This window comes from Meleagris gallopavo, chromosome 6 (genome assembly GCF_905368555.1).
Source record: "Meleagris gallopavo chromosome 6, MGAL_WU_HG_1.1, whole genome shotgun sequence".
NCBI classification, from domain to species: domain Eukaryota; kingdom Metazoa; phylum Chordata; class Aves; order Galliformes; family Phasianidae; genus Meleagris; species Meleagris gallopavo.
Window position 1 is genome coordinate 41285403 of NC_139409.1, and position 13029 is coordinate 41298431.

Genomic DNA, 13029 nt, shown 5'->3' on the forward strand with positions numbered 1-13029 from the left:
AGACCCATATTTCAAACAGAATTAACATCTAGATTCTACTCTGAAAGAATCAAGTTGCATGTGTGGTATCTGAGAGATGGTTATCAAAAACTTACATTAAAATACAACATTTCTCATCCTACTTGCATTGTTAAGATTTCTTGATAAGACACTTACTACCTGTTGTCTTGGCTTGAATCAAGGACTAAAACAATACCTGAACAAGTATGCATCAGACCTATCTTCATTAGGCTTGACAGTATATCAAATATGTACTCTTTTGTAATACACTAAATTTAGTCACTTACTTTACTTAGCTCCACTGAAGCATGACTGCTGGGATCCCATAAAGGAACCACAGGCAACAATATGCAAAACTAACATGAACGTTAAATGAAATGAAAATAATCATTCTGTAGAGCTAGAAATAGAGTTTAATTAGACACAGTTGTTCTAACCTCACCTGCTGTAAAGCAGCCATTCAATTCAACCACACAGTTCTTACAAAACCTCAATTTCTAGGTCTGATAGAAGCAAAATGCCAGTAACTAATGACCCAACATTCATTTGAAAGGTACCAAAATAAAGCACTGTAATTAAGGCATACTTTAAGGCACACTACTGAACTTAGACGATTTAAAGAAAAATTATTTAGATACTGTAGAGGAAAAGGACTCCACCTATTCAGTCAAATGATTTCAGATGACTACAGAGAATACGTTTGGATTCAGATGATGCTGTTAGCCATGAAGCTCAAATAAAGCCACTAACCACACAAGAAGTCACCATTTGCACATTTCAAAAATAATTACGTTCGGCTATTTGGAGTGACAAAATTTCTGACGTTTCATGAGTTTGAAAAAATGTTCACGTGAAAGGCAAAGAAGCGGCAGAAAAAAAAATCTATTCCAATTCATGCTCCATCCAGCACTCAGGCTACCAGTTCAAGGCCCAGTCCCACCTCCTCCCACCTCATGTTTTGGACATCTTTGTACCACACTGAGGAGCAAGCTGGGGCATGCGACTGGTCCAGTTGAAAGCCTGACCAGTGAAGAACAGATACAACACAGAGTACTTCTCCTTCATGTACCTCATGGTGGCAGCAAGCTAGAAGAGCTGTGTAGAAGGAAACACCACCACCTATTTGGCGAGCTATGCCAGCTCAAACACATCAAATAAGCACAGTCCTTAACAGAATCATTTCTGGATTGTGCTATATATTTTAAAGAATATTAGGGCTAAAAATGACTAGCAGGCCACAGGAATTGTGAGGTTTACTCCTGTGCCAAACACAGTTCTCAACAGTATGCATTTTTGATACATACCTCTGAAACAGAGGACAAGCCTACTTTAAAAACTACTATGAAATTTAAGGACTGGATTTTAAATTGCTGACTAGTACTAAGAAAAAAATTCAGCACTAACAAGACTGACAGCTCCCAGACACACCGCCTACTGTCAGAGTTTTAGAAGCTACGCACACTGTGCTGAGCAAATTAAGGGACTTCATATAAAAACAAACTCTCTCTATCCCTAGCTGAGTCTTCTTGTTGCTGTGAGTGCTCTTCTTCAGAGATATAAATGAATCAAAACATTTCAAAAGATGATATTTCCAAGGAAAGTTTATAAGCAGATATCCCCAAGAAAACAAACAAAAAACCTACCCTACATTTTGGTAATCAAATCTAACCAAGATACCAACCAAGTCTTTTCTGAAACATAATACTAGTAGTTTGTTTAACATACAATAGAGAACTAAAAAAAAAAACAAAAAAAAAACCAAAAACAAACAAACAAACAAACAACAAAAAAAAACTTATCGTGTTTAAGGATCACATTTCTGATTTTCCCCTTGGCAGAAGGAAGCATACAAAGGAATACTGTGCTCATCTGGATCATTAACAGTTGGTAAACATTTAAATATCATTCATATATCCCACTATACTCCCTCCTTACAGGGGTGGCACACTTTCTTTCTTTTTCTTTTTTTTTTTTAATGCAATTAATAATGTTATGAAAAGTAGCATTGCTATGATCACCCATGTGACTTCCAGCATTGCACACTTCATTGTTTTTCACAAATAAAAAAGAAATCCTGACAATCTCAAAAATGTGAAGTACGTGTTAATGTAATAAGTATTTCTAAAAACTATACTAGCAGTGGTAGCAATTATTGGCTTTTAAATCCGTAACTGTTTGAATCAGGGAAATAGAAGTTGCCTCCTGCTGTGACTCAGCACAATATTCTTACATAACTTCTCAAAATGCCAATATGGCTTCTGACCTCCAAGTGCCTACATCATCTCTACAAATGAAACCCTAGAGAGTAAAGGCTAATTTCAGCCTACAGACCAAACCTTCACAGATTCCCTCCTCCTACAGAAAGGAGAAGATGTATCCTCTTCAGTGTGGTCCCGACACAAGTCTAACAACAAACATATTCTCATTTCTATCCAGAAGTGCAGCCCTAATGCTACAGACCAATGCTGTCATCATTCCCAAGATAAATTGTTCATTCTTCATCAAAGCATTTCTTGGATATTTTTGTGAAATCTGTATTCCTTATATGTACAGTAACTAAGAATGATGAATACAGTATTCTGAAAAATAAAAACAAAACCCATCCAAGAATGGGACTAACAAACACTGGATGATATTATATGGAATAATATAATAATAGGTAAATACCTAAAGAAAAACTGAAGTGTACTCAAATAATTTAATTATGTCCCAACAATCAAGGTAATATAATGCAGAGCTCCAGAAGAGTGGCTATTATTTAATTAAAGTAACAGTCAGAATGAGAGAATGGCACAGAAGGAGGCTTAAAAAAAATATGAGACATACAAAGACTGGAACGATTAGGGAATCATACCAACAGAAAAACCATGATAAAGAAAATCCTGATTTCTCCTTTCAGATTAAGAATTTTTTCTTCTCCCTTTACACCGGGCATCTCTACATCAGGATGACATGCTGCGAGTATCAGTGGTACAAATAGTTAATTTCCAAAACTGGATCACACAAATAGATGAAAATACTGTCTAACAAGAGGAGATGGATTCACTGAACACAGGCAGGAACATTGTCTGTTCTCGACGGTTCAAATGTGCTCGTAGGTTCAAATGTTGCACAGTGAGATAGAAATCAGAATTCTGAGGATGCTTACCAGTATCTCTTAAGGTGCCAAGAAGCCTTCCTAAGCACTTGGAAATAACCTCTACAAAAACAAAGCTCTTCTGCATTAACCAAGTGTGACATGCACTCTGCATGCATGGAATGCTCGTATTCCTGATTATGCAAGTATTTTGCTTTACAAACAAGCCGTTGCCTCCCACCTGCTGCTCACTGAACACAGTTTAGAAGCTGAATTAATAATGCACCAGGTGCAAGTTTGCATAAGCAAATCTGACATAGAAAAATGCTAATTCCAGAGAACTCCTTGATAAGGTGCCCTTATAGGTATATTCAGTTGAGCCATATGAGAGCTGACTATTCTGCCGTGTTGAAACAGTCCATTTCCCCCAATATATGCAAAGCCCTGTGAGTAGTATTAGACATTTCTAATATGTGTGTGAGACAATTACAATGGACGCCACTTCAAACAAAGCCAGTTTGGTGTTATCTCCATTGCACAAAAAATTAAACATCAAATGGAAAATATTATCTTGGTAGCACAATGCAACAAAAACACTTCGCTAATGTATGGATATAGTTCTCATTTTTCTTGAGCAATGGCAATCGTGTATGTAACAGATGAAGCATGACTAGTTCCTGTGGCAAGATGCCAGATACTCTTCTGACACCCCCTACCACTTCAATCCTAATTTGGCATTCACTGTGGTCTGAGAGGAAATCATTCCTCCCACGTTAAAGCAAAAAGATCATTAGTGGCTGCTGGCAGAAGAGATGAGCTGGAATATGAGAGAAAACAATCCAGCAATTTGACAGTTCTGTTGTCCAGCTAAATGCAGTCACTATCATTTTGCTTTTCTTTCTGTCAACATCATTAATCTTTTTGCATCTCTTCACCAAATCAAAACTGGGCAGCTTTGCTGAGAGTTGAGGCCTCTTGGCACTTCCTCCCTCCCACTTGCACATATCACACAGGCTGCACTGCTGACCTCCAGGCCCGTATTGAGCATGAGCAGCTCTTCCTTGGGCTGTGTCAAGCCCTTCAGCACTCACCATGTTTGTGACAGATAGCACATGCAGAACCATAACCCTAATGGTTGAGGATTTTTCTGTTTACAAACCATGTCAAAATTCAAAAGCCTCAGAGGAGAAAAATAGTCTGATATTTCTGACCCAATGATAGAATTGATTTCCACTGCAATTGTATTTCAACTTTTGCTGAGCTGTAAATTCAAGCCAAAGCAGCAGAATTCAACCAGGCCATCAGAAGGATAAAGCATACATGAGAACACTGGGAACGTACGTTTTTGCTGTAACATCCACAATCTGCCCTGGGCGGAAGTGAGCAGCATACAGAGGAGTACCTTCAAAGAAGAGGAAAGATCATTTTGAGCCAAGTGCCAAAACACTCAAATCAGCATCGGTCGTTGCCATCCACATTTGACTACAGTCACAGGAAAGAGAGTTCTGTTTTTTTATCCATGTATTATTTGTTCTTTATAAATCTCAGTGACTGAAATAGGTGCTTTCTAATTGCAACTTAAGCCCCTTTCTCAGTTGCTAGCCCCATTTCAGATGAGTAGGAAAGAGAGGTTGGGGCTGTACTTAAAAATTAAAAAAGCCCCAAATACAGAATTAAGTAAGACACTTATAATAAACAAACTTGGCAAGAAAACAGAATATGCTCCCCTTGTAACAATTAGCACCTCACAAAGTGTGGAGGGGGTTGGGGGTCAAAAAAAAAAAAAAAAAAAAGAAAAAAAAGCTTTGCAGTTTCTCCTCTTTTCTGGACTTGGTGTTTCTAAGCCAAAGACTGCAACAGAAGAACATCCACTTGGGAATTACCTATGCACGATCTTTTAGTAGGACCAGTGCTACTGTAGGTCAATGACATCACTCAATCAAGTCTAATTTCTCACTTGATCAAAGTTAAAATTTTAATTAAAGATTTGCCTTCAGCATTTTTTTTTGTCCAAATGCAATATTCTTTTATAAGCACCATTTAAAAGATAAACACAATTGATAACCTCGTTTATTACAAATGAATTTTAATCTGAAGATCTGAGATCTGAATCACAGAGCTACAGTTTTAGCAGAGCTTGCACTCTGTTGTAGTCAATTAAAGAAATGAAATTTTAATCATATCATGTCCACAACTAATGCCATGTGGTTTTCAAATCTGTATTAATGATGTTAACTTTCCCTATAGCTCAAGAACAAAAATCCTCGCATTAAAAAATGTTATTTTATGACCCATACAAGCCTGGGCTAACATGTCTGTCATTAGCAAGCAACTGATGTAAGATGAGGTACATGAAGGATGTTACAGATTAAAAATACACTCTCCTATTGACTTCAATAAAAATCAGTGCATTGAAAACCTGAAATACTGTTATATATCAAGCACTTGCTTCCATTAATTACTCCAGACTTTCTCTTCATGGCAGACTTGATTTTTATCAGTTACAACACTGTATCAAATAGCCCTTGCTAAAAAACATCCTTAGAAGCAAATAAAGATACAAAACAACTTTGTTTGTGCTCAGTGACAGAGAGATAAGAGTTCTGCAGTAGTTGGCAAAATTCCATAGAAAACAAAAATGTAACACACTTTTTGATTTGGATTAGATCTACAAGAAAAGGCAGATAGTAAATGACTGCATCGAAGTCAGCTGATCAAAAAGATTACCTGGTTTAATTATGGCATCATCTGTCACATCAAATGATGTAACTTTCTGCTTCCTTGGTACTCCAGCTTCTCTAAAAATTTCCATTTCAGCCTCTGATTTCTGTAACAAACAGCAGCCATTAAAAAAGAAAAAAAAAAATCTTAAAATACTCAGAGCACAGAAAGTGATTAGAGGCGGACAACACCACCCAGACAGACATCATACTCCATTTTTATCTTGAGGGTAATATTTTAACCCTCTATAAAATACAATTATAATTCCTGTGTCTGCACTTCATTGTCTGAGTAGTTAGCTCAGAGCTGCATTGCATGAACAAGAGGTAAATGAAGATTTGTAAGATCATGAGGAGGAAACCAATCATTTACAACACACGCATTCAAATGTATCAGTGCTTTTTCACGACTTCAACTCCTTTCAAAATGTTCTGAAAATTTAAATAATAATTTAAATTGTAAATAATAATTCAAATTTGCTCCATCCCTGGAGCACTCAAGGCCAGGTTGCATGGGGCTTTGGGTAGCATGATCCAGTAGATGGCAGCCCTGGCCATGCCAGGGGGTTGGAACTGGGTGAGCTTTAAGGCCCTTTCCAACCCAAACCATTCTGTGATTTTATAATTTTATGAAAACCATTTGCTCCTTTTCAGTGCTGCTAATCATTCAGTTCCACGTCACCACAAATTACATTTATCCCATTAACAAATAAAATCAGACCAACAGAGTCAGGCATTGCAAGAACTTCCAGAAACGCTTAACTGAGGCTGCAGGAAAAAGCGATGCAGTTGATTCGGCTTGAAATGAATTCCAGAAAGGAACTGAAGCATCTGACAGTGCTGCCACACTTGGGCAGTCACAGCACTGACTTTCTCTTCTCAAGAGCTTGGTGCAATTATCTCTCAAGCAAAATAAAGCTTTTTTTTTTTCAGACCAAACTTTAGAACCAATTTTGTTTACCTTTAAAATCTGCACGCTGTGTTTCCTTTTGCTTTTAAAAAGTTGTGAGGTGTTACGAGAAGAGAATGAAAAATGAAGGAGCAGGAGGATGGAGCAGCTCTGACTGAGCCATAAACCCCAACCTCTACCTTTACGAATCTGTCCTCACCTGAGGAGGAAACATGGTTACAGCCTTTGAAGGCTGATGTTTCTTTTAATTACTTCTAAGTGATTTCTAAACTGGACTTCACAGTACAAAATGCTTCAGATAATACTATCTTTTTAAAAAAGGCCATCAATTAAATCAAAAAATCTCCCAAAAGACCACGAACATCTAAAGCATTAATGGACGACAACTGTATGGAAGTGTAGTACCACACTGGAGGATAAAAGCACAAAGCAAATCCCTCCTGCACTAGATGTCTGCGTGTCAACCCTTCTTTTCCACTGCTGTGTGCAACCGCCTCCCCAGAGAGCATTGAGGGAAGCAACGTGCTCAGCACAGGTCCTGCAAGGAGCTACTGCAGTTGAACAAAAGTACCTGAAAGTCAAAGGGAGAAAATGGCTTTCCCATCACAACCCACTCCAGCCTTTCTGTTTTCTATTCTATCTTAGCACGGTGTCTCCAAGCAGCCATGCCACCTCGGCCTTTACAAAGCCCTCTGAAAGGCAGCACTGGCAAGAAGAGAAGACTGAGTGAATTCTCAAATGTTCTTCCTTGAAAAAGACCAACAATGTCTTCTGATGTTAGAGGAAAAAAATGAACCTGCCCTCACTTCAGGGAAACATAAAAATATTTTGGAAGAACTGTTACTATACTGAGATTGGAGAGCTGGGCAGGGAAGAACCTGACGAGATTTAACAAGAGTAAATATAAAGTTCTGCACCTGGGACGGAATAAGTGCATGCATCAGTGCAGGTTAGGGGCTGACCTGCTAGAGATGAGCTCTGCGGAGAAGGACCTGGGTATCTTGATGGTCAGCAAGCCATGAGCCAGCAGTGTGCCCTGGTGGCCAAGAAGTCCAATGATATCCCAGGGTTGCATTAAGAGTGCGGCCTGCAGGTCGAGGGAGGTGATTCTTCCCCTCTACTCTGCCCTGCTGAGGCCACATTCAGAACACTGTGTCCAGTTCTGGGCTCCTCAGTTCAAAAAGGACTCCTAGAAGGAATCCAACGGAGAGCCAAAGCAATAACAAAGGGTCTGGAGCATCTCCCCTACGAGGAAAAGCTGTAATGGGCCACACCAGCCAGAATTTCTTTCTAGCTTGATGCAAAACACAAACACTTCTTATTTTTTAAGGAATTTGACACTCAAAAGAAATACATGAGTCTCTTTGCCAATGAAATTACTGAGGGAATCACTGGGTTAAATTAATTAAAAAAAAATAAAAATCAGCAGTTGTGAGGAACCCAAGGAAGACAGGTGTTCCTGTGAGGAATTTACAGAAAATAAAGTGCTTATGCTCACACAACACAGAATCATTTCACTTTCTTTTAATTCCTGCATTCAAACACTTCAGAGAGAAAAAAAAAAACCACGCTGAAAGATAAACATAGGAGGCAATGACTCAAATCTGAGTTAAACCAGAAAAACAGATCACTTTTGGGTTCCTAAGCAGTATAATTGGTCAGAAACCACGGGCCAAATTCTCTTAGAATCTCTGGAGTCCATACAAGGATGACGACGATGATGGTAACTACACATGCTCAGATCTAGGCCAGGTCCTCACCACAGATTTATCTGTCCAAGGATACTCAGTCAATATCTTCGTTAAAATTATAGAATCGTAGAATGGCCTGGGTTGAAAAGGACCACAATGATTATCTAGTTTCAACCCCCCTCCTAGGTGCAGGGTCGCCAACCACCAGACCAGGCTGCCCAGAGCCACATCCAGCCTGGATAAGCTTAACCAAACCAATAGAAAAAAGTAATCTCCAAGAGAATCATTTACGTAATGCAAATCATTGGAAAAGCTTGAATTGGCTTTTTATGTCGCTCTGCTATATGTGTTTCTCTGTTCCTCTTTGTCCCTTGCATATTTTGACTCCGACAATGCTAAATCACAGCCAACATTACCTTCACAAAGAGATCAATTGTATGGAGTCTAACGTGCAGAATACAAACTGAAAGCTGTTTGACTCTCACAATTATCGAATGTCTTAAACCAAGGTTATAGGAAACAAAAAGCACTGCTGCAATTTCTCCAGGAAAAATGTCACAGCTGGAAAGTGGAAGTGGACCAAAGCAACACACAAAAAGTAGAAGCAATGATGATAAAATACAGCATGAACCCACTGAACGCTTAAGGAAGAAAAAAGCCAAGAGATATACCAAATGAAAAAAAAAAAAAAAAAAAGCCAGAATCTCAAAGGGAGACAATCTGCTTAGTAATCACAGGCTCTGTGTTCCTTCCTGCCTAAATCAAATAAATGAGTCTTGGGACACTGCAAGAAGTGAAAAGTGATACTTGGTAGAAATAATGGATCACAGAAACAAAGACCTTTTGAGGGAAAGCTCTGTTCCTGCCTTGATCTATAATTCAATTTTCCTCATCAGCAATGATGACAGCTCTGAGAGGCGGCCAGAAGCACTGAAGGAGGCTGGGAACTCCGCACCAGGTGCGCGGGGCTTCCAAACAAGTGCGTGGTTTTGGTATCACTGCTGTTCATGAAGCCATTTTCCTGAAAATTCATCTCACACTTCTTCATCAGTAAAACTGGCTGCCAAATACCAATCTCAACAGACCTATGCAGGCATTACCACTAAACACCTCTTAACCAAGAACTGAGATTAGCAGTAGGGAAATAAGGAAGCATGAGCATGACAAAGATCAGATTCCAAACACATCGAGTTGGTCAATTCATCTTTAAGAAAAATTGTTTGTGTTATTGTTGCACTGTCATCAGAAGAGAAACAACTCCAACAAAAACACCCAAAGCCGTTCACTTACAAAAAAAGGTGATACGTTTTTCCCTCCAACAAGCAGCTTCGCTCTTTTTCCACCTGAATCTTCCTTTGAAATGTACTTCAAAACATGGCAGTCTTGCACCTTAACAAAAGAGAAATAGTGATTACTTAAGCATAAGCAGATGTTCACGCTTCGATACTTGAGTAAGAGGTTATGAAGGCATGTCAAAGTACATCTCTTCTACATTCATATTTGTGTAACAGGAGATAGAGCGTACAGACAAGGCCATGTGTTGCCCTTTTACCATAAACATTCTTTTTCTAATTAATTAAAAGCTTATCTTAGAGGAGATACTTGTAAAATGATACCTACATTTTTGTGAATGCTCTAGTGAACTCCCATTGCCATCTTCTGTGAGCAAGATGTGCATAATCTAAAGGGGGACTATGAGAAAGAACTGGACAGGCTCTTTCTGTGACAGGAAAAGGGGAAATGGTTTCAAACTAAAAGAAGGGAGGCTTAGATTGGATATAAGGAAGAAATCTTTTACAGTGAGAGTGGTGAGGCACTGGCACAGGTTACCCAGAATAGTGGTGGATGCCCGATCCCTGGAGACATTCAAGGTCAGGCTGGATGGGGCTCTGAACACCAGATGTAGCTGTAGGTGTCCCTGTTCATTGCAGGGCAGTTGGCCTGGATGGCCTTTAAGGGTCCCTTCCAATTCAAACGATTCTATGGAAATCTCTACTGGAAGCAGCTGCAAAGCATGCAATAAGAGCCTGTGTTTTGGCCTCCTGCTCCTTCACCCTGTAACCCTTGTGCCCTTCACAGCCCCCATTTGTCACTGGTTTGCAGCAGGTATGCAAAACAGCAGTCTCTGCCAGAAAATACCAAGAAGCAGCCTCATGGCTACAAAGATTCAGCAACCAACGTAAAACTAATCTGAAAGTGCAGAAAGGTGGCAAAAAAAAGCAAACAGGAAGGGTAATCCAACTTTGCATTGCTCTCCCACGTAGAGAATAGCCACAGTGTGCTATGCAGAGCCACAATATTTTTTTTTAAAGGAATTTCTTTCTCTGCAAAGTGATACACTTCACTTTTGAGACTTCTGGTTAATCCAAATACAGTAAAGGGGATGAAATTCAGCATGACTTGTTTCACCTTAAGCAGTGTGACAGCGTGCTTCTTTCCTGACTTGGTCCATATTGGCATCATTCCCAGTTTCACCGCAACAACACCAACTCTGACAGAATCTGCAGATCAGAAGAGAACACAGATGCAACTCCATGCTTAACATTTGAAAGAAGTCATATCAGAACTGACAGAACTGCCAGTGAGGTCTCAGATTTGTTCTTCTGTGAAATTACAACACCTGTGCAGAATCCTAGCACCAAGCCAACTATTAACAAGTCTCCTGTAGTAGTTTATTCCCTCCCCACTCTTTGCATGTTTCTGACAATGTAACTGTACGGTGAAGGCACCCTGTCAAGTGTGTGCCTTCCCACAGTCCTCAGCTTGAAAAACAGAACACTTCTGATGGAGAATAGACACTTGAAAAATCCAATATATTTCTTTGTAAGTAAATGCAATGCATCAGTTCTCTAAAAACCATTTAAAACACCACAAGGTGTTAACATCCTTGTGGGAAGCTTTCAGTTCAAATCAGCACCTGGTTGGTTCCAGTGCCACTCAATGTTCAGATAATAAGCTAAGAATTAATCTAAAAAGAACCCCCAGAATGTAAAACATGCAAAGTTCAAAGTGTTCTTGTAAATACCGCTGCAATGAGAAGAACTGTAATATAATACATCCCACTTCTCTGCACTGATTCTAGTGTCTCACTGGCTAGAGCACAACATGAAGTTCTTGACCCTTCAGAAAGGCCACATCATTTGACATCAGACAACAGCTTAACACAGTCTGTGAAGCCGTGAGAAGACCCACGTGGATGACAACAGAATTTGGAACAAAGTGCTTTTTTTGCCTTGCAGAGAGCGAAAACAGGTCACAGACAAAAAGGCTGCAGAACTTTGGTATTACTGAATGCAACAGGGATAATTTCACTTCCATTTCAGTGTTTCAGAAGGTTTTCTCACCTGGCTTCCACTCATTCAGCGGCCACGGCTCGTCCTTCAGTGGGCACAGCTTGCTGGCTGTCAGCGCTCTGTACTCCTCCGCTGTCGCATTCCTGAGGAACTGCTCGTTTTCTTCAGACAGATGCTCGTGCCACCACGTTACATCATGCACAGGCCTGGCTGCAAAGCCCAGCTGCCAGCTTTCCAGGAGTAGGAAACAGTTTGGGTGTCAATGACCCCTGACACGTACGTCTGTGATGCGCTACATGCAAGACTATATCGCTGCGTAATACAGCATGCAGTAACAAAGGCATTATGCCAGCAAGCTACTCAACCACAATCAAACAGCTGACCCTTAGAATCATAGACTCATTAAGGCCAGAAAAAACATCTAAGATCATCTAGTCCAACGGCCATCCCGCCCCTACCATGCCCACTGCCCACGTCCCTCAGTGCCACAATCACACGGTTCTTCAACACCTCCAGGGCCGGAGCGGCAGCGCTGGGGATGAGGTGGAACGCAGCCCTCCCCCCCCGGCGACCCCGCAGCCTGTCCCTCGCTACCTATGGCCGGACGCCGCCGCCCGCAGCGGCCTCCCCGGCGCCGCCGCCGCCGCCCGCAGCCGCGCCCCGAGCCGGGCAAGCAGCCCCCAGCCCGCCATGCCGCCACCGCCGGCGGAAGCGCAGCACCGCCCGGTCCGACGCGGAACCGTTCCGTGCGGCGCGGGAAGAACGTTCCGCCGGGATTAGCGGGGCGATCCGTGCGGCGCCGCGGGGTCCCGCGGGGCCGGTGTGAGGCTGCGAGCAGCGGGAAGGTGCAGTAAAGCAATGCGGGCGGCCGAAGTCACTCTCTGCTCCTGCATTTTGTTTTCCTCCATTTATCTTTGCCGCTCCGTGAGATGGGTGTGTGTCGGTGCGATTCACAAAGCTGCACGCAGCTTCTACACGCGTGCCTCGGCCTCACGTTCACCTCCCGCGCTTCTGTGAGGTAATGTGTCCCGGAGTCCCTGCTGTGCATGGGGAAGCACGGACCCCAACCAATGGTACTTCCCAACTTCTGAACTCTGTCACCGTGCAGGAAGCAGTGCGATGCCATTTATCCCCATTTCACAGATGTGGAGCCAAGGCACCCAGCAGGATGAAGTGATGTGTCCATCATGGAGGCTGCCTACAGCCAGAGAAGAGGGCTCTCTGGGCACCAGCCAGCCTTGCTACTGCAGCTTGGTGCTTCGGTGGGGGGCTGCAGTGGTCAGATTGCAAACTGTATACCCAGGAATCCATGGGACAAGAACTGCCTGTTTCACGTATT

General features: G+C 41.5%; 1 protein-coding gene across 1 annotated transcript in view; it reads right to left on the minus strand.

Annotated features, from left to right (window-relative positions):
* Nucleotides 1-12433, minus strand: part of MRPL3 (mitochondrial ribosomal protein L3) — a 28425-nt gene extending 15992 nt beyond the window's left edge. Inside the window, exons 1-6 of the mRNA XM_085226462.1 lie at nucleotides 12285-12433; nucleotides 11742-11920; nucleotides 10807-10898; nucleotides 9688-9786; nucleotides 5804-5903; nucleotides 4418-4478 (exon numbers count right to left, since the gene is read on the minus strand). Of these exons, the coding sequence (XP_085082588.1) occupies nucleotides 4418-4478; nucleotides 5804-5903; nucleotides 9688-9786; nucleotides 10807-10898; nucleotides 11742-11920; nucleotides 12285-12382 (629 nt within the window). The 5' untranslated portion in view covers nucleotides 12383-12433. The remainder of the gene's footprint in view (nucleotides 1-4417; nucleotides 4479-5803; nucleotides 5904-9687; nucleotides 9787-10806; nucleotides 10899-11741; nucleotides 11921-12284) is intronic.
* Between the last annotated feature and the right edge of the window lie 596 nt (nucleotides 12434-13029).